The 19,957-nt window shown below is 55.9% G+C and overlaps 1 protein-coding gene across 1 annotated transcript; it reads right to left on the bottom strand.

Annotated features, from left to right (window-relative positions):
• Window positions 1-4,989: 4,989 nt before the first annotated feature.
• TMEM72 (transmembrane protein 72) lies at window positions 4,990-18,765 on the bottom strand. The gene is made up of 5 exons (XM_040970322.1): window positions 18,696-18,765; window positions 10,685-10,751; window positions 8,469-8,540; window positions 6,833-6,972; window positions 4,990-5,471 (listed from the first exon to the last, which is right to left on the bottom strand). Exons 1-5 carry the CDS (start codon window positions 18,763-18,765, stop codon window positions 4,990-4,992), a joined length of 831 nt encoding a protein of 276 aa, XP_040826256.1.
• Window positions 18,766-19,957: the final 1,192 nt, after the last annotated feature.

Below are 19,957 nucleotides of genomic sequence, written 5' to 3'. Positions count from 1 at the left end.
GCATTAAGCTGCCCCTTGTGCTGCCAGCACTCCCATGTGAGCTCTGGTATAAGTCCTGGATGCTCCACTTCTGATCCAGCTCCCAGTTAATGCCCCTGGGAAAGTAGTAGAGGATGGTCCAAGCGCTTAGGTCCCTGCCGCTTAAATGGGAGACCTGGGTGGAATCCCTGGCTCCTGGCTTTTGCCTGGTGCAGCCCTTGCCACTGTGGCCAATGTAAGACTGTAGCAATGAATGGAAAACCTCTCTCTCTTGCTGGTGAGGTTTCCTCTCTCCATCTATAATTCTTTCAAATAAAATCATGCATCTTTGGGCCCGGCGCGGTGGCGCAAGTGGTTAAGGTTCTCGCCTTGCACGCCCGGGATCCCATATGGGCGCCGGTTCTATCCCGGCAGCCCCGCTTCCCTTCCAGCTCCCTGCCTGTGGCCTGGGAAAGCAGTCGAGGACAGCCCAAGGCTTTGGGACCCTGCACCCGCGTGGGAGACCTGGAAGAGGCTCCTGGCTTCGGATCGGCCTAGCACTGGCCGTTGTGCTCACTTGGGGAGTGAATCATTGGACGGAAGATCTTCCTCTCTGTCTCTCCTCTCTGTATATCCGCCTTTCCAATAAAAAAAAAATAATAAAAATAAATCTTTAAAAAAATTAAAAAAAAATCATGCATCTTTAAGAAAAGGTTTGCTGGGCTGAAGCAACTCTTGTCCTTAGCAACCTGGATTCTGAGTTTCTACCAGCACCATTGATTTCGCAGAAAGGAAGTTCTATGCTATGGAAAGAGGAACTCGAGACTCGGGCCTGCAAATGTCTCAACCAGGTTCCTGGAAGCTGGAAACTGACACACTGGGGGGGGGGGGGGGATACGCTCAACCCTTGGGCCTGGCACAGCTTTGGACAGGAACAAATGAGTCACCAGGGGCATGGCCCACTTACTTATTCCAGTTGTTAACTGTGCTCCAAGGGGCAGTGGCTCTGTGCCCGTGAGGTGGGGAGGTGGGGATGGTGCCCCCTAGGATGGGCCCTTGCACCTGCTCCAGGATCCTCCCAGGGCAGCCTGCTCTGATTCTGTGATTCTTGCCCACATCATCTTCCTGCTGGATTACACTTCCTAGCAGCTCCTGTAGTAAAGAGAATTGTGTGCTAAAACTTCAAACTCAGGGCTTGGTTTTCCAAGGACAACAGCCCCCGGAGCTGTGCCCAGCCCTGTGAGACTGGGAGCTTCCTTTGTCCTGGGGGTTTTACCTGGGAGGGTCACCCAAGACCCCAAGGTCTCAGCACGGCCTACTGAGCTCACCCTGACTTCCAAGCTGCGGTCCTCTCCCAGCTGTGGTTGTCCCTTCCTGATGGGATATTCAGGGCTTCCCACCCACTCCGCTTCTCCAGGCTACTCCCTACCCCTCCCCCTGTCACATCGCCACTTCCTCTCTGGACCACCGTGAGACATTCAGCCAGCCGACAGGGTCCCTGGGAGAGCCCCAGTAGTCTCAACTGGGGCCATCCTCCTCTGCTTCCCTCCCCTCTAGAGGTGGTCAAGCAGCTGACTGTCCAGCAGCAGGGCCAGCAGCTGGGCCAGGACTCGGAGGGACAGGTGGCAACCGGATGCCTGCAGAGCAGAAAAGAGGGGCACGGAGGTTCCCCTGTAGATTTGCCAACCAGCAGGTTTCTTCTGGCAACTCAGCTAGGAGTGAGAAGTGAGGGCTAAGTTTGCTTCTTGGACACACATGCCGTGCTGTTGGCAAGGTGCTGGGCTCCAGGCTGAGCTGGGGAGCAGGCTTGGAGTCCGTGAGAATAGCTCTCCCTCTGCAGTGTGCATAAAGAGGAAGCAAATGGTTCCACAGCAGCTGTCGCACCCGTTGCTGCAATGTCACATTCAAGGCCAGAAAGACCCCGTATGCACTTCACTTTCATCGCTTTGTCCAGTTCTCAACCAGCACTGGGGTGGGAGCTGCTTCCTGTGGACAAGTGGCAGTTGGAGGAGTTGCCACAGCTGGCCTGGAGCAGAGGCCAAGTACATTTGAAAGTTTAAGCTCCCATCCATGTGCTGGTTGCTTCCTCCCTGCAGCTCTGGCACGCCTGTGCCCTGCAAAGTACTGGAAGCCCAATGCAGCCACAAGCGGCAGGAGGTGGTTGGGGCTTTGGCCTCCAGCGTGGATTGATGTCATAATAGCAGCAGGGGGCTCGTTATCTGGGTGGGAGATTTCACTTCTGCTCCCTTGCGGTTCTGAGCTGTAAGGGAGGGAAACAGCTGCAGGGCGAGGGTGTCGGCTTGCCTACTCCCGAACTCTAGAACTTAGAGCCACATGAAGCTGTGTTGGTCCTTAGTCCCCCAGTGTATTGTACCTACTGTGACAGCAACATCACATCCACGGAGGTCTTGGCCGTGGGGTGGGTGGGATGAGGTGGAGTTGGGGGCGGGGTTTAGCATTGAGTCATTCCAAGGAGCTTCTACGCAGGAGAGCAAGGACTGCTGCTCTGGAAATGGTCCCAAGGGGACACAGCGCCTGGAGAGCACTTCAGGCAGCAGGGTCCACGGCAGGCTTCGGGGAATGCGTGGGGCTCCCTCACCAGTCCCCCAGCTCTCTGGGCTGATCTCACACTTACAGGAGGAATGAGACTCTGGCACGGCCTGTCCTGGAAGCTGCTCTGTAGGGGAGGCACATGGCTGAGATGGGCTGAGCCCGGCTCTCCCTCACACCCCTGCTGCTCACACCCTCTGGTCTCTCCTCTCTGTAAATCTGCCTTTGAAGTAAAATAAAGACATAAATAAAACTTTTAAAAAAGTACAGAAATAAAAAAAAAACAAAGTAGGATATGCAAATTCTAACACATCAAAAGGTCAATGAATTCTACAATCTTTAACCCAAAGTTTCCAGCTTGAATAAAAACAAGATTTAATGGTAGGGAATCTGAAGGGAAGAAACTTTTGTTTCAAAAGTACAAATAGGTCGAAAGTAAAAGGTGAAACATACAAACCGTGTAAACAGCAGTACCGAGAGGCGGAATGGGCACAGCAGCATTGGACATAACCAACTGCACCCCCCAAACAGCTACCGACACAAGGTGGGCACAGCAGGAGTTTCAAAAGGCGCACGTGAGCCAGTTGGCTCTGTTTGGACTCTAAGGTGACATGTCCGTGAGACTGTGACTGTGAACTGTGGCTAGACAGAGCAGGCAAAGGAGGGGACTCAAGCCACTAACATGCTTGAATGGAAAGGGGAGCTGGCACCACTGAAGTCACAGAAATCAGGAGGATTCACGTGGAGTCGTCCGCCAAGACGTTAGGTAGTTTAGACGAAGCACGCACCCCTGTGATGACGCGAGCTCCTGAGATTGAGTCAAAGGAGAGAGAAGCCGACTCTGCAGCTGCACCTGCAATGAGGCGTTCAGATCAGACCCGGCTGCTGTGGCTTCCCTGGCGACTTCTGTCCGAGCCAAAAGAAGGCTTGATAGGAGTGGCACACCCACACCTCGATCAGAGTCAGCCTCCGCTCCTCGCGCAGGAACTGGACACAGCCAATACGGTGTGAGTCCTTGCGTCTGCAGATGTGTTTGTTCAACAGGATGGTGCTGAGGAGGCCAGAGACCCCCATCCAGACCACTGTGCTGCCCGTTAGCCTGGGACACTCATGGGAAAGACCACTCCTCTTTCCCCCGGGGTCCTTCTGTGCACAGCGGCCTGCCTGGCACAGGTGGCGTGCATCAGGAGTGGGGCGCACCCCCCGCTGTCTCACCTCGGGCATGGGAACACCCTTGCCTCCCAGGCCCCACAGAGGGTATTATCTACTGCCCCATCAATCCCTGAGCTCCGGCCTTGCGGGCAGTTCGGACCACAGCCCCACCGCTCCCAGCCCTGAGGGCCCAGGGGATTGTGTCAGATGTGGTCTTGTTTGAGAGAACAGGCTAGTGCAAGAACAGCTACGCTGGGTCTTGCTGGGCTGCATATGTCCATACCTTGGCAAGATGCCTACTGGGAAATGTGGCAAGGTGTGCAAGAAACACGCTCCTATCGCATCAGGAGCACAGAGCATGCGCGCTCGGCTTCACTCGGTGGATACTTGGGGAGGGGGCGTCCCACCCCTGGAAGCGATTCCCTCCCTTCCTTCTGATGTCTCAGTGCCCGGGATTGAGCAGCCGGGCGTCTGTCCTCCCTGGCGATGGCCGCGGGGACAACCGACGCTGCTTGGAAGTGAGACGCGCATCGCAGATCCTTCCGCGGAGGAAGGGCTGGCTTGCATTTCCCTGTCTAGTTCCAGGCTAGCTGTCACTTTAGTTTCTCTCCTTCCCTCCCTTTCACTTGCAATGAGCAGATGTGGATCCCCCGAGGGCACCTGCGTGTGGCAGAGCCACGATCCTGTGTGCGGTGACTCCTGGGTCCTGCACAGCGCAGGGCATTGCCCAATACCGATCGCCAGGGGCACTGCGCGTCTCTGCGTTTGCGTCATCCACCAGGAATCTGGGGCAGGCCTGGTGGTGGGGACTCACAGAGCCCGCTCTGAGCGGCACTTCTGGAACGATGCTTGTGTGACGCGAGCCAGCACAGTGCGCCTTTGTCTTCCACAGCGCCTGTGTCATCTGCGCGGCTCTGTGCAGCCCTGGGGCATGTAGGCCACACGGCCTGCTCGGCTGCTGGCCCCTAGGTCAGGAGCAGGGGCAGCTCCGGCTGCGGCTGCATGCCCTGTCTGCTGTGGGGCGGAGGCAGGCGCGCTTGCAGCTTGGTGCTGATTGGAGTGTTGGGATGCCTGGGGACAGCACAGGAGTCACCCTCCCATGTTTACCATGGCCAGGAGGGAGGACTGGGCACCTGTTCCAAGTGAGCCAGGCTTGCTTTGCACCTCCCTGGAAGCCTGTCTAGATCGGCTGGCCTGCCATACACCCCCGATGTCCCCAGAGGCCCTGTCACCGTGTCTGGTTTACTCTGAGGATCCCAACTTCCCAAGAGTGCTGGCGAGTTGCTGGCAGTGCTGTCCATCTGTGCCAACTCCTTGGGGGCGAGTGGCTCAGAACAGGCCAGTGGCTGAGAACGAGGACAGCAAGTGCGGGGCCTGGGGAGGAGGGATGATGGGGGTGGTGTCGGAGGTGGTCTCCTCCGATTCGCTGTCGCCGCCTCCCTCCAGCCTGTCCGCGAGAGACGGGTGGATGTGGACCACGCGGTCTTCGAAGTGCACCTGCTTCTTCGTGGCCGTGGAGTCAGCGGGCCGCAGCGCCAGCTCCGTGAGAGCACTGGGGCGCTGCAGCGCACTGGGCTTCCTGGTGCCCTTTAGGATGCTCTTCATGTGGCTGAAGAGGGAGCCCGGCCCTTCCTTGAGGGCCTCGTGGAAGGTGTAGGTCTGCTCCGTTGCGCCCGAGCCTGTGGTGCTCACGGCGCTGCTACAGGGGTCCGTGTACTGTTCCGTGGGCGCCGGCGCCTCGGCAGCGCTTTTGTTCTTCTTCCGCTTGCTCAACAGGAAGTAGGCTGCGGCCGTGATGATGAGCATGGAGCCTGGAAGAGAGGCCGGCCGGTCAGCTGTGGCTGTGGAGGGGAAGAGGAGGCCACGCAGGCCCGCTCTTCTGCAGGGCTGCTGCGCTCAGGAGCCTGAGCACCGTGCCCCTCACCAGCCTGGCCAAGGTGCAGGGTGGAAACCCTCGGGCTGTCCTGGAGCTGAGCATTTTGGCTCCTGAGAGCCCTCTACTCAGGTCCACTTCCAGCCGATGGCCAGTCAGGCTGCTCTTGCCCCCAGCCTCCCCTCCCCTCAACCACCAGCCCCTGGCTTCCTTCTCAGACCCGTGGGTTGGGTTTGGCTCGCACAGGACCGTGGCAGCTCCAATAAACCTGGGGGTGGAAATGGGTGGGACTAATCTCCCACACACTCCGTACTGCTCCCTGGATCCTCACTGCAAGACAGGGCTTCCTTCCCTGATCCTAGAATGGGAGACCCTTCTCCATATCCTCCCCTGTCCCTGCCTGGGTGATGTTCCTGGCTCCATCCTCATCTCCAATTGGCCTCCTCACTACAGAGACACTGGCTGCCCCCAAGAGTTCATTGCCATTCAGAGGCAAAGTGCACCTGCAGACTCCATGGCCTCCCATGTGAGCCTGGCTGCCCCCAGGAGCCCAGCCCCATCCTGGGGCAGAGTGCATCTGCAGACGCCATGGCCTCCCATGTGAGCCTCGCCACCCATGGAACTGGAGGGCATGGTGGACTCTGGCCTCCTCCCAGAAGGACCTTGCTCAGGAGTCCCGGGAGAGGGCTGGTGGCAGGTGCACCAAGCAGAAGGCAGGAGAGTGGGGGTGGGAGGGCTGTCTCCCAATTCAGTCCCCTTCCAGGTGAGGCTGGCTTCCAGTGTTCTAGTGGACAGGCCAGGGGACATGAGGAGGGGGCATTTTGAGAGACAGAAAGGAAGGGAGGGCACCAGGAGAGCAATGCAGGACACAAGAAAAGCACACACACACACACAGCCAAGTGAGCCTCATACTGCTGGTTCCACGGTGAGAAATTGGGTGTGCCGGCTGGGTTGGAGGGAGGCGTGTTGGGACTCAGGAACTGCCTAGGTTGCCTTTTGAATCCGGCTGATGAGTCTGGACCTGAGAGGGTAGTTGCTGAGGACCCACACAGGGTTTGGGCAGAGAGCATCCTGGGAAAGCCTGGACCACGGATGTCCAGCCAGGGTGAAGGCCGGCTTTCCATCATTCCCCGGGCCCTGGAGAGGGTGCGCTGGAAGGAGGGAGGCACTGCCCTGGGCTCCAGCTGGACAGGGTCCTGGGCTGGAAAGGGCGGCAGGGCCTGCGGGGACCATGAGAGCCACTCCTGCAGCAGCCTTGCCTGCTGGAGTGGGGCCTGCGCTCCCTGCCGGGGGTCCTACCTGGGATGGTCACATGCCAGACCAGGACAGGATGGAGGAAGCAGGCGACGGAGAGCAGCATGTAGGCCAGGAACTTCTGAAAGCAGCCCAGCCAGTGGGCTTTCTCCTTCGCTCTGTGGGCCAGGGACCCTGGCTGGCACCTGGTGGAAGGGAGTCGAGAGTCAGGAGGGACCATCGCAGGAAAGCCCCCCACCACAGGGCTGGGGTCAAGGGGGCCCTGCTGTGGGGGTGTTCCAGGTAGGCTCCTGGCTGCCGGGCTTACAGCATGGGTTGGGAGTCGGGGAGGCCCAGTGAGGAGGGCGTATCCTGCTGCAGGCTGCAGAGTTAGGAGGCTGGGCTGTTTGTCTGGGGAGAGGAGGGAGATGGGTGGGCATGGAGGAGCAGGTGTAGGGAGCATCACGGGGGAGGAAGTGAAGCGCTCTCCGGATGCTGTGAGAGGGGATGAGGAGCCTCAGGACCCACTGGGAAGTCTGCTGCGCAGCAGAGCCACCTGGCCGGGCAGTTACAGGGTTGTGCACTGTACAAGGGGCCCAGCCATGTGGATCAGCAGGCAGGAGTCCAGCTGTGCCCTGCAGCATGGGTCAAGCATTGGCCCAGAGCGGCTCGTTTCCTAATAGTCACGCAGGGATGGCACTGGGCCTGCCAGGAGCTGGCTGTACAGTAGGAGTCCTCAGGGCTGGGCCCTCTGGATTCCAGAGCGGAAAGAGCCTTCTTCCCACATTCCTCTCCCCAGTTCTTAACTAGCCTAGAGCAGGGATGCTCCACTCTGGTCTGTCCAGGCCAGCTTTGAGGGAGCAGTGCCCCCTGGTGGACTGCAGACATGGCCCAGATGTGGACCATCGTGGCTCGCTGGCGCCTTCTCGTGGTCATGCGGTCACTCCTGCCTGTGCATGCGTTTTGTTTTTGTATGTGTAGGTGTGTGTACGCAGGTCATCTGTGTGTGTGAGCGCGCACACGCGTGTGGGTGCAAGGCAGGCCTGAGCAGGTGCAATGTTCTACTCCTGATCTTACCTCCTGACATTGGAAAGAGGACGTTGTCACAAAGGATGAGGTGGGGAGGTGGCCAGCGGCCTTGTAAAGTTCAGTTAGCCCTTTCTCTCGTGGATCAACTTGGACCTGATGACCTAGCTTCTGGGGGCCGTGACTCGAGGCTCCTGCTCTCGGCCACGCTGATGACACTTCTCACTTAGTCTTCACCAGCCGGGTGGCCTTGGGGACCTCACCAGACCCCGCGAAGTCTGGTCTCCAGCTCCCAACTTGTTCTGGGGTCCTGCAGGAGCTGAGCCAGTTCACCCGTGGGGCTTGCCTTGCTCCTTCAGGATTGGCCCTTCCCTGTCACCCCAGCGGGTAGACGGCCCTGGATTCAGGATGCTCAGTACCCAGCTGTTCCCAGGGAATGTCAGGGTAGGGGGTAACATGGGGACTGGACTTTTCTGGGGGATCCTGGGGTGGAGGCACCTGTCTGCTCATGTGGTTAGCGGCCGAGGTTCTTGCTTGAGTTCAGGATTGCAACTTGCTAAGGTGGTGGCGTGGGAAGCAGGGCACACCCAGCAGAAGTGTCCGAGAGGGCAGGGATCGGGGACAGCTGGGGCTGGGCAGCGGTGAAGGGGTCCCCGCTGGAGGGGGGCTTACTTACTGGAAGCAGATGGCCAGCAGCCGAGCCACAAAGTAGGCGCCTTCGCACAGGGCCATGGCGGCTCCGACAAACCTGGAGGTGGAGATGGGAGAGGCTGATCTCGCTGTGTTTTCCCTTCGCACCTTGGCCTCCTGGATGATGCCTGTCCATCCAGGGCTGCCTTGAGGCCAGGGCTGTGGCAGGACCCAGCCACAAGCTGGAAGGGCTGGAGGTTGGGTGGAGGTGCAGAGGAAGCTGCCGTAGGGGAGCTAACCCTTAGCCAACGCCCCGTGTGCACCGTGGCAGGTGCTTCCGTCTGCTTACTGCTCACCGGCCTTGCCTATTCCTTTTTCTTTTTTTTTTTTAATTTATTTATTTTTATTGCAAAGTCAGGTATACAGAGAAGAGGAGAGACAGAGAGGAAAATCTTCCGTCTGTTGATTCACTCCCCAAATGGCTGCAAAGGCTGGAGCTGAGCCAATCCAAAGCCAGGAGCCAGGAGCTCTTCTGGGTCTCCCACACGGGTGCAGGGTCCCAAGGCTTTGGGCCGTCCTCTACTGTTTTCCCAGGCCACAAGCAGGGAGCTGGATGGGAAGTAGAGCTGCCGGGATTAGAACCGGTATCCATATGGGATCCTGGTGCATGCAAGGCAATGACTTTAGCTGCTAGGCTACTGTGACGGGCCCAACCTTGCCTATTTCTGTATCCTGTGGAAGAGGGGGACACAGGCTTGAGAAGCACAGTGACCCATTCAGATTTCCTTTCTGGAGCTAGTGAGTGGCAGGGAGGGACAGGCAGGGCAGGCAGTGGTTGCTGATCCTTTGGGGTTTAGAAAACATGAACTCATACATGGCGAGGGGCACATGGAGTGATTCCATGGGCACAAGGTCCCCTAAGACAGGGACAGAGCAGTCAGGAAGGGGCAGGGCCTGGGCAGCAGGCTGTTGGCATGGCCCTGCCACGGGTCTGCCTGGCAACTTAGTCTTTGTATAGGGGGAATGCCCAGGACTGTATCTGGGTTCCCAAGAGGTGGTACACAGAAACCAGACCAGGTCAGAAAGATGTATGGGATATGCAGAGCCAGGAGGAGTCATATGCAGCCGAAGAAACTCTAGGCTTGGCAGGCTTCCCCTGGTGCAGCGTGCCTGGAAGTAGAGCCAGGCATGGTATTGCCCACATGAGCAGCACAGCAGCTTGCAGGCCACGCCGTGCTGGGAGTCTGAAGCAGAGGCAGCTGTCCCTGGTTGTCACGGAGGCCAGGAGGTGGCATGGCAGTGTGCACGGGAAGGGATAAGAGGAGGGGCTGGTGCCTGGGAGGTCTGTGTGTGCACACAGCAAGTGGGGGGAAAGCTGAGTGTGAGCTAGAGAGGCCAGCGGAGCCCTGAGGCAGGGAGTGGAGGTGACACGCAGGGAAGGAGAGGTGGGGAAATGCAGCTGGGAGACCTGGAGGCAGGCAGGCAGGCTGGACATCTAAAAAGCAGCCTGGTCAGACGTCAACCGCTGCTTCCTGTCTCTGAACCTCTTCAGCTCCTGGGGTTGTGGGTGGCTGGAGTTTCCTCCAAGCAGCCTCTCGGCATGGGGCCACAGACACACTGGTTCTCAGCTTGCAGGGACTCCCTTGTACACCACCCCACGGGATGATCTTCCCAGCGGGGCTTTGCAGAAAACCCATGGAGAGACTTTCAAGAGAAATGAAGAGGACTGGCTTCAGATCTGGGCTCTGCCGCTCATAAACTTGGTGATGTTTGCTCGATGCGTGCAAAACTAGGCCAGACGTTCAGGTTAAGGACACGGTGCAGATTACGTAGCTGTGCTTGGCCTGTAGAGGGCAGTTCAGCTAGGTACCATCCTCATTCTCAGAGAAGGGATAAGTTGATGTTGGTGGAGAGTTGATTGAGTGGATGCATGGATGGTTGGGTGGGTGAGCAGAAGGGACGCCACACGGATGGAAGAAGGTTGTATGGGATAGGTGAGGGTGTGAGTGGAGGGGATAGGTGGGTGAGGATGGATGGGTCGATGGGTGGATGAATGTATCGATGGATGGAGAGAGATGGATTGATGGATGGCTGGATAGGCAGCCTTAAGGGCTGTCTTAAAAGTTGCTTGATGCTTTCCTCTGTGGGATAAGATGCGTTTCGTTTGAGGAAGGGATGGCTCTAGCTTAGCCTAAGCATACAGGCAGAGGGAGAGCTGGAGCAGAATCCACAGGCAGGGAGGCCCCCCAAGCACATACTCACAGGAGATAGAAGGCCAGGCTTTTGTACTGCCCCTGGAAGAACGTCTCGGTGCCCACGCCGATCAACACTGCGCAGGGTGAGAAGAGAGACAAGAATCGGTCCAGGTGCTCCCTTCACCACCATGCTGCCCTGCTGGGGGGAGCTTCTTGCAGGTGTGGCTGGGCAGGTGTAACTGGGAGCCTCTTGCATTGGTCCTGGAGGCCCCAGACAGAGCCCCGAGGGTCTTCGGACCCAGCTGCTTCTGAGACCATCAGTTCACTGTCCATCCATCCACCCACTCATCCATCCTTCTATCCACCTTTTCACCCACTCATTCACTCACCCATCTATCCCTACACTCACGCCCTCATTCACCATCCATCCACACATCCTTCTTTCCCTCCATTTGTCCGCTCAACCGCTCACCCATCCACCCATGCGTCCATGCATCCATTCAACCATCTCTCCTTTTCATACACATTAACAGCTGAGCTCTCACCTTAGAAAGAGATAACGCAGGCCTTATTAGCCCCTGAGTGTGGCCCTGCAGGCTGATTTCACAGCCACTGCTTGATGCCTGGGAAGCTGCCCGCGCCATTGGCCAGGCCCCTGTGTGATGGGTGTCTGGGCCCGGGGCCTGGCTGAGAGTGGGACCTGCCCCTCAGCAGGTGCCTGCTGCTCGTCCAGCCCCTAGCCTCCTGGCAGCCTGGTTCTCACTCGCTGACTCAGCTGTGGCATAGCATCCTTCCAGGTCATTGCCTTGAGCACAGCAAGGCATGGCCACCCTCTGGGCTCTGCTCAGCTGGGCTGGCCTTTGCCCTGCTCTCCCATCCATCCAGTATCAAGCTACCCACAGGGACACCTTTCTAGACTTGTCTGTTCAGACCACATTGCTGGGTTGTTTGGATGTTTTTGTTTTTTAAAAGAGATTTTGAAAATTTTTATTGCAAAGATCAGATTTACAGAGAGAAGGAGAGACAAAGATCTTCCATCTGCTGGTTTGCTCCACAAATGGGCCGCAATGGCTGGAGCTGAGCTAATTTGAAGCCAGGAGCCAGGGACTTCTTCCAGATCTCCCACATGGGTGCATGGTCACAAGGCTTCAGGCCCTCCTCAGGTGCTTTTTCAGGCAATAAATAGGGAACTGGAAAGAAAATGGAGCATCTGGGACATGAGCTAGCACTCCATGGGATCCTGGAGCCTGCAAGGTGAGGATTTAGCCATTAAGTCATTGCTTGATTTTGCCTCATGAAGACTACCACACTGAGCTGGGCTTTGGCCCGGGGCTTCCTGGATGCCAGGTGAGAAGTTGATTTGCCCTGGGCTGTGGCAGCGTCCCAACTCGCCCCTGTTTATCCCCTCTCTTCATCCTTACGTGCGCTGCTGTGTCTGCTGGTCCCTGGCTCTCTGGGATCCAGCAGTCGGATGCCAAGGGCCGGGAGTGCTTCATGGCATCTGCTCCTAGATCGAACAATGAGAGTGATGTGTGCCATCGCTCCGTGTCTAACACCATAGGAGTGCTGCAAGTGGTTGCCAAAAACTGGCTTCTGGATACTCAGAAAAGCTTTGCTGCTTCTAATGGCAGATGTGCGTGGAGTTCTGTTCAGGTGGCGTACAAGAGAGAACGTGAGAAAGGACCAAAGATTTTATAGAAGAAGTTCCTGGACAAATAGAGCATTCAGAATGGAACATTCACTCTTGCAAGCCTGTTGCAGAAGAATTTCTCGAAGGCAGGGTCCTGCATCCGTTCCCTACCGGGATCTCTGAACGTGAACTGCAGACTGAAGTTGGCACCCAAAGAGTGTAGTTTGCTTTGTGGAAGAAATCACGATAAATGGCAGTGATATCCCCAGACCACATCCTTCGTCCCTGGCATGGAGATCACATCTGCTTCCCGCATCCTGCATGTTCTCCATGTTCAGCAGCATGGCCTGCTTTGGGCAATGGGACGCTGTCCTACCAACGGCGGGTGGGTACAGGAGGTGGGCTGCAGTACCAGCCGCCTCACTCGTGCCTCTGTTGCTAGGGTGAAGGCAGGTCTGTTTGGTTGCTGAGCAGTGTTTCAATGGATTGATGTGCCTGTGGGTGTTTGTTACCAGCCAGTTGACGGGCACTGCATTGCTTCTGGCTGTTGGTTGTTGCAAATACAACTACTAGGAACTCTCATACGTAATCTTCGTGGGATCGTTGCTGTCTTTTCTCTTGGGGAGACAGCAGTATAGTTTACAAATAGTTTCTCCCTTTCTGCTGGTTGCCTCTTCACTTTGCTGGCAGCGCAGAAGCTTCTTAGCTTGGTGTCATCCCGTTTGTCTAGTTTTGCTTTTATCACCTGTATTTCTGGAGTCTTTTCTGAGAAGTCTTTGCCCAGGTCAATATCTTGCAGAGTTTCCTCTAGTAATTGCTGATAGCATATTGTAGATTTTAGACGCTTGACCCATGGTGAGTTGATTTTTTTAAAAAAGATTTTCTTATTGTTACTTAAAGAGTTTTACAAAGAGGGAGAGAGAGAGCGAGAGAGACAGAGAGAGAGAGAGAGAGCGCACTTCCACGTGTGGATTTGCCTCCTAAATGGCTACAACGGTCATAGATGAGGTGGCCTGAAGCCAGGAGCTCCTTGCATGTCTCCCATGTGGGTGAAGGGACCCAAGGCTTTGGGCTGTCCCCGACTGCTTTCCCAGGCCACAGGCAGGGAGCTGGATGGGAAGTGGAGCAGCCGAGACACCCACCAGTGCCCATGTGGGATCCTGGAACATGAAAGGCGAGGGTTTAGCCACTCAACTGTTGTGCCAGGCCCAGTTTGCTAAGTGTTAAAATCAGATGACGTTAATATTCATTTTATCTTCAAGATTGCTTTGGTGACATTAAAACTTCTGCATTTCCATGTGACCTTTATAATCAACTTATCAATTAAAAAAGTTCTGAGATTTTTGACTGAGATTACAAATCCGCTATAAGGAAAATTTCAGTACTATTAAGTCATGTGATCATGAATAGGATTTATCTCTGCGTTCATCAGAACGTATTTATCATGATCCTTCTAGTATCCAGTGTACAAGTTTTATTTAAACGTTTTCTCGTATTTGTCCCTATGGATTTCATCATTTGATGCCATTATAAGTCATTTAATTTTTTTTCTTTTTTGATCGTTGACATTATGTGGAAATGCAATTGCTTGTTACATATTTATTTTCCCCCTGCAAAATGGCTAGACCTTTTATTAGTTAACTTTTTCAAGTTTAAAAAAAAAAGAATTATTTTTACTTGAAAGAATTACAAGTTGAGAAACACACACACACACACACACACACACACACACACACACACACACAAATGTCTCATCTTCCAGTTTACTCCCCAAATTTCAATCTCAGCCAGAGCCAGGTTGGCTCAAAGCTGGCAGCCAGACGCTTCTTTCGAATCTCTCACGCGGGTGTGGGGATCCAGGAATGTAGGCCCTTCTCTGCTGCTTCCCAGGCACATTAACAGGCAGCTGTATCGGAAGTGGCGCATCCAGGGGTGGAATGACTGGCACTCACATTGGATGTTGGTCTTGCAGGTGGAGTGTTAGCCGGCTATGCCACTGAGCTGGCCCCTGATCTATTACCTTGTAAGTAACTGCCTTTTTCCTTTTCTTTCTTTTTTCTTATTTCGGCAATGTTCTGTTTAGGGTGAGAAGTTTGCTCTGCCACCTCTTTGCTGATTGTTTTTGTCATAGAAGAATGCTTGAGTTTGTCCAAAACCTATATATATATATATCAGATGTACAGAGAGGAGGAGAGACAGAGAGGAAGATCTTCTGTCCATTGATTCACTCCCCAAGTGGCCACAACGGCCACAGCAGCCCACAGCCCCTTGAGAGGCAGTCTGTCTCCAGCCTCGGAGGCTGCGTTCTAAGCTCCCTCCTCTGGCCCTCCAGCCTATGAGAAGAGCTCTCAGTCATTCTGTGTAGCTGGAGAGGCACCGAGAGGTTCAGGTACCCTGGGTATGGGGAAGCAGGTGCCAGGCCTCCCATGTACTGCTGTCATCTTTACTTCATTGCTACCTCATCAGGCTGAGGGTAGATGTGCCCATTCCTCAGGCTGGAAAACAGAGGTCTGAAGAGCTTAGCTGGCGTGCCTTGTGGATGACACGCACCCTTGCACACACTGCTGTGGCTCTCAGGGCTGGAAAATGTGTCTCCTGGTTAGTCTTGCCTCCCCCATCAGCCTGTGTGCCCCCTCAGGAGCAGAACTCTGGCCTTCTTTATCTGTGTGTCTACTGCCAGTCCTGGCTGAGCGACGACCCCCAGGAGGGCTCGCCGATCTCTTGTTTGAATCTGGAGAGACCAGGTCACAGAGAAGTCCAGAGAGAAATGGCTGACCCACAGCCCTATTTTCCTCCTGCAGGGCGGGACGAGGGAGGGGCAGAGCAGAGGGAGGCGGGTCCCACTGACTCACTGAGTCAGACCCTGAAGGGCACTGGGCAGATGGGATGGGTTCACTGGGGTCATGAGTCATCGCAGACAGGTTAACGTGCATGATGTCCTTTGAGTGGCAGGAGGCAGCCAGTCTGGGGGCACACATTTAAATGAGCTTGGAGGGCCCCAGGCAGCTATGGCAGAAGCATGCCTTGCCTTGAAGGTGTTGCTCAGGACCAAGGTCAACACATGCCTTTGCTGGCTCCAGTCTTTAAGTCTTTAAAAAGAAATGAGAACATCTGGGGTTGGACTTCTTCCTTGCCCTGCCAGCTCTCCACGGGAGCAATGCCATGGCCAGGAACGGAGCTGTGGTGCTGTGACTGTGTTTGCTGTGCAGGAAGCAGGTGTTCATGGGTCAAACATTGGGAGCAGAATGAATCCCTAGTGGTTGGGCCCCAGCACATGATGTGGGGGACGGTCACCACTGACCAAAGGGCTCTGGCTCTGCCCCACCTCATCTCCCAGTTGGCCCAGTTGTCTTGCTGTAGGAGCTGTTGCATCATTGCTGTGTGTTTGGGTAGAGTGGCATACCTACAGCAGACCCTTATCCATGGGGCCCTCAGCATCTGAGCCTCAGAGTCCCCATCCGTAGAATGGGATTGTGCTGCGCAACCCCATCCTTGCAGGACACAGGAAGGCAACATCTTTAAGCATTGCTGTTGGCCAAGCATGCAGGTCTGGACAGACGGTCTCACTGGCACCATGCCCAACGGGGACTGTGTCCCACTGGCCCTATGCTCATCGGGGACTGTGCACATATCTACAAGGTCAAATGGTAGCACAGCAGTTGGGAGACTGTCCTGCAGGTTTGGCCTGGGATGCTCAAGGTGATGTGGGGTAAAGTGTCGGTGACCACTCTTGGGTAAACAGAGTCTTGGGACTCAGAAAGTATTTAGGACGCTTACTCCCTTGCAGCCATGTCTTGTCCCTGCTGGACCCTGCCCACCTGAGCCTGTCTAGGGGCAGGGACGTGGAGACAGAAGGAGGGGCAGCTCTGGCCAGGCAGGCTCTGCTGCAGCTGCATAGGGAGTGCACTGGGCGCGCAGGCTCTGGGTGTTGTTGCTCAGCGTGTCTGCATCTCAGCCACGGAGGCACTGATCACACAGATACCCACACAGGAACACACATATGAACACATGTGCATGGATGTACACATGCACACATACCCTAATGCCGTCCCTGGCCGTGCGGGTCATACAGTGAGGCCAGTGTAAGACAGTGGCAGCGGATGGGGGAGCTGTGGGGACTGGAAACTGAATGATGGCTTCAGAGGAAGAGAATCTTCTAGATTCCCTGCAGCTGGGTGTAGTTTGTCCATGACCTGCTCATCACCATGTGGTGGCTACAAGGTTCTGTGCTCAGAACCACCTGTGAGGGATGGGGGACTACCGGACACCCTGAGGAGGCTCTACCAGGAAACTGGACAGAGAGGACAGCGTAACACAGGCTTGCTATGACCATAGCACAGAGTGAAACACCCATGTCCTGGTGGCCTTGGTGCCTCTGGCATCCCTCAGTCCCACCGAGGGAGGAGCTGCCTGGCCCCTGCAGTAGCAGTGCCCTCCCAGCCTTGGCAGACCCTGCAGGAGGGTGAGGAGCCCCAGGGTACCTGCAAAGGGGCAGCCTCTGCCTCCAGCCCTCTTTCTTCTCTAACAACAACGCCCCCCCCCCCTTCTGCAGATTTCCAAGAAAAGAAGCTTAGTGGGAGAAGGAATTTGTAAATCTTAGGCGCTGGAGAGGGGCCAGCATTTCAGAGATGCCGCAGGTAACATGAGACCTGCCCGAGGCGTGGCATCCCCCTGGCTCCCAGAAAAACCCAAGCAAGATTACTTGAAAACCTGTCCATTAGTGGGCAGTTTGTTTTCAGCCAGGCTTCAGCGGGGGGTGGGGGGGAGACGCAGCCTCAGCCTTACCAGCAGTACCGCGTGCAGAGATAAATGCGGTGTTTAAGAGGAGCTGCTGGCACGCGGGCACTGATGCAGGCCTTGCCACTGGTGCAGATGCATCAGCCCCTTAAACTGTCTTGAGCTGCTGCATTGAGAACAGGAACTCGGGTCTTAAAGCAGCTTCCCAGTGTACGGCCTTGGCACTGGATGGAGTTCGGTCAGGCCATCAGCCATGGGACGCACATTACTTATGTGCAACTGAAGCTTGCAAAAGTGGTGCGGATGCAGAGCAAGCCAATGTAGACCAGGACTCTGCCCCCAGCCCTGGGTCTCTGCTTAGAGCTTTCGTCCTTGCTCTGTGGACTGTCGGGGGCTCTGACACTCATTCCCCTATGGATGGATTCTAAAGGAGACTGGAGTAGGTTGCCCACTGGGCTGGGCTTCCTGCAGTGGGACACAGAGCCCAGCTGGCCTTTGGGAAAACCCAGGGTGCCAGGCCTGATGTTCCTCCGACCTGCAGTGTGACCTTGAGCAAGGTCATCATGTCTGCTTGGGCTCAGTTGCTGCCATGTCTCACCACAGGTGGGGTGGGATCTGGTTACTGAGGACAGCCCTTCTGACTTTGGTTCATGGGGACCAGGTGCTGCGATCTCCCCCTGGCCTGTTTGCTGTAGAGGGACCCACACGCTCCCTGAGCTCATGAGGTCTCACAGCAGGTTGGAGTAGATGGGTTTCTGTCCTGATGCCTTCCCTCTTAGTTCTGCTGAGCTGGGCTCAGCTCCTGCAGCGGTGTTCTCCCAGTTCAGCTGGCCCCCCACGGCCATCATACAGGTCAGCAAGTGCAGGTCCAGGGCTGGGTGCTCTGCTAGGGCTGGGCTGAGTTTTAGCTGGGACCTTTCCTACTTGGCAAGGACCACGCAGGTCCTTGAGAAAGGCTTTGATGGGCAGTATGTGTCTCTTGCCTGAGGGCCCAGAGTTAAGGGTGCAGCAGACTGCCTGCTCATGGTCCCAAACGCAGGTCTTAGCTTTGCCAGGGTCACAGGGGCTGGACATGTGGATAGGCAAGGCTCAGCATGACGCTGGCCCATCTGTCCAGCTGCCAAGTCATCTAGCTGGGCTCTGGGGTCCCAGCTCAGGGAGCTACTTCCAGTCCCCGGAGCCCAGAATAGGCTCCAGTCGTGAGCCCATGGCAGGCCAGCCTGGTTTGCTCTCGGGCTGCTGGTCCATAGAGGGAGATTGCAATTTCTGAATCCTGACGGACTCAGTTTGTCCCGTTGCTCTTCAGCAGAGTGGTTCTGTACCTGAGGGTTCACTCTCCAAGTGAGAGGGCTGTGATTTGGGGAAGGCAAGTGGAGTTGAGCTGGCCATCTTCATAGCAGTAGGGGTATTGGGTCCTATACCTACCCACAGTCCACCCCCCCAATGGACCACACCTCCTAGGAGTAGGGGAAGACCCCCAAGGGAAGGTCATTTGGCCAAGTTGAGCTTGGGCACCAGGCCTGAGGCTCACTCCATCACACCTGCCTCAGACTCACCCCAACGCACCTGCTGCTGCGCTGCATTTCTCTTGCAAAGAGAAACGAACGGACACAGGGAATCGGACGGATGTGCCCACTGGCTCCCGTGGCCAGGCATCCCTGCCAGCTGTTGTCTTAAGCACAGGAGGCACAGCTGGTAGCCGGGCTCTTACCTGCAGCTGTGATGATGCCCAGGAGCCGGCAGGTGTATTCCAGCCCAGTCCAGAACGCTGGCAGCTTCATGGTGCCCGGATGAGGGGCAGAATCCCAGTGAGGCAAACAGCAGGGGCTTTGGCTCTGAGATGCTCCCGGTGTCCTTGTGCCGGCAGGAGGCCGTGGCTGCCGGCTCAGGGCCACCCTCCTCCCTGGGGTCCCCCGGGCCCTGCTTTCCCAAACCAGTCCTGGCCACTGCAGCCTGGCCCAGGTGTGAACAGGGCTCACCTTCCCAGTCCGCAGTCTGTGTCCTTGCCAGATGCTCAGCTTAATCATTACCTTGGAAGAATGCTCTGCTCGCCTGCCAGCAGCCTCAGCCTGTCTCAGGCCGATTAGGGCTGGGCTGCAGGCAGTTCCCAGCTGGCAATAAACCTTCTCTGGTTGGGAGGAGGGAGCTGAGGAGCAGCAAGCCCAAGCCCTTCCTCGCGCGAGGCAGTGACCCGAAAACCACACCTGCAGGGGACCCGGACAGTCCTTTTTCTGCAGGAGATGGTGGTGCCTGTGCCTGTGTGTGTGTGTGTGTGTGTGTGTTGTGTGTGTGTGTGTAGGGGAGGGAGCATTGAGCACTGTGTCTTTAAATCACCAGCAGCTACAGTTTGGGAAATGCCTTGCAAGCCTGGCTCTCCCAGTTCAAGATGGATCAGGGAGCTTTCCAGGTCTGTGGTGGATTTGGGGGTTAGGAGCACGTGTGCTGGTCTCATCTGCATCCCAAACACCGGAAGTGAGAGATTCTCAGGAATTTTTGGGAGGGGAGTTGCTTGTGTCAGTCATTCACCGGGTGACCCTGGGGGAGTCCAGGGGGCCCATGATCCCTAGCGGCCTGGGGGGCTGGATTGGTGACTTCCTGGGGGGACGTCAGGGCTGTGCTGGGTGTCAGCACTCAGAGCTGTGCTCAGAAGTCAGACCCCCAACTTTGCTGGGAGATGAGCTCTCATTAAGTCCCGGTTGCTCATTGAAATAACGGATAAAGGATAAACATTTAATCTCTTCCTTTTCCCCAGCAGATATTTTGGGAGCAATCTTTGACCCCCTTATTCCTGTGGGATGGGCCATTCAGTTTAGGGGAAAAATAAAAAACCTTAATGAGAGTGGAAAAATCAAGCTTGTCAGCCATGCTTTTCTTCTCTCTGTTCTTTTTATAATGGAAAGATACTTTTGCTGGTATTCATTTATTTGGCAGCTTGGCTAAGACTTACGGCGGCATTCTGTCCCCCACTTTTCA

The sequence above is a fragment of the Ochotona curzoniae genome, unplaced genomic scaffold (assembly GCF_017591425.1).
Source record: "Ochotona curzoniae isolate NIBS_2020 unplaced genomic scaffold, NIBS_Ocur_1.0 scaffold_4763, whole genome shotgun sequence".
In the NCBI taxonomy this organism is placed as follows: domain Eukaryota; kingdom Metazoa; phylum Chordata; class Mammalia; order Lagomorpha; family Ochotonidae; genus Ochotona; species Ochotona curzoniae.
The sequence above is the reverse complement of the archived record's forward strand: the minus strand, read 5'-3'. Positions and strand labels throughout refer to the sequence as shown.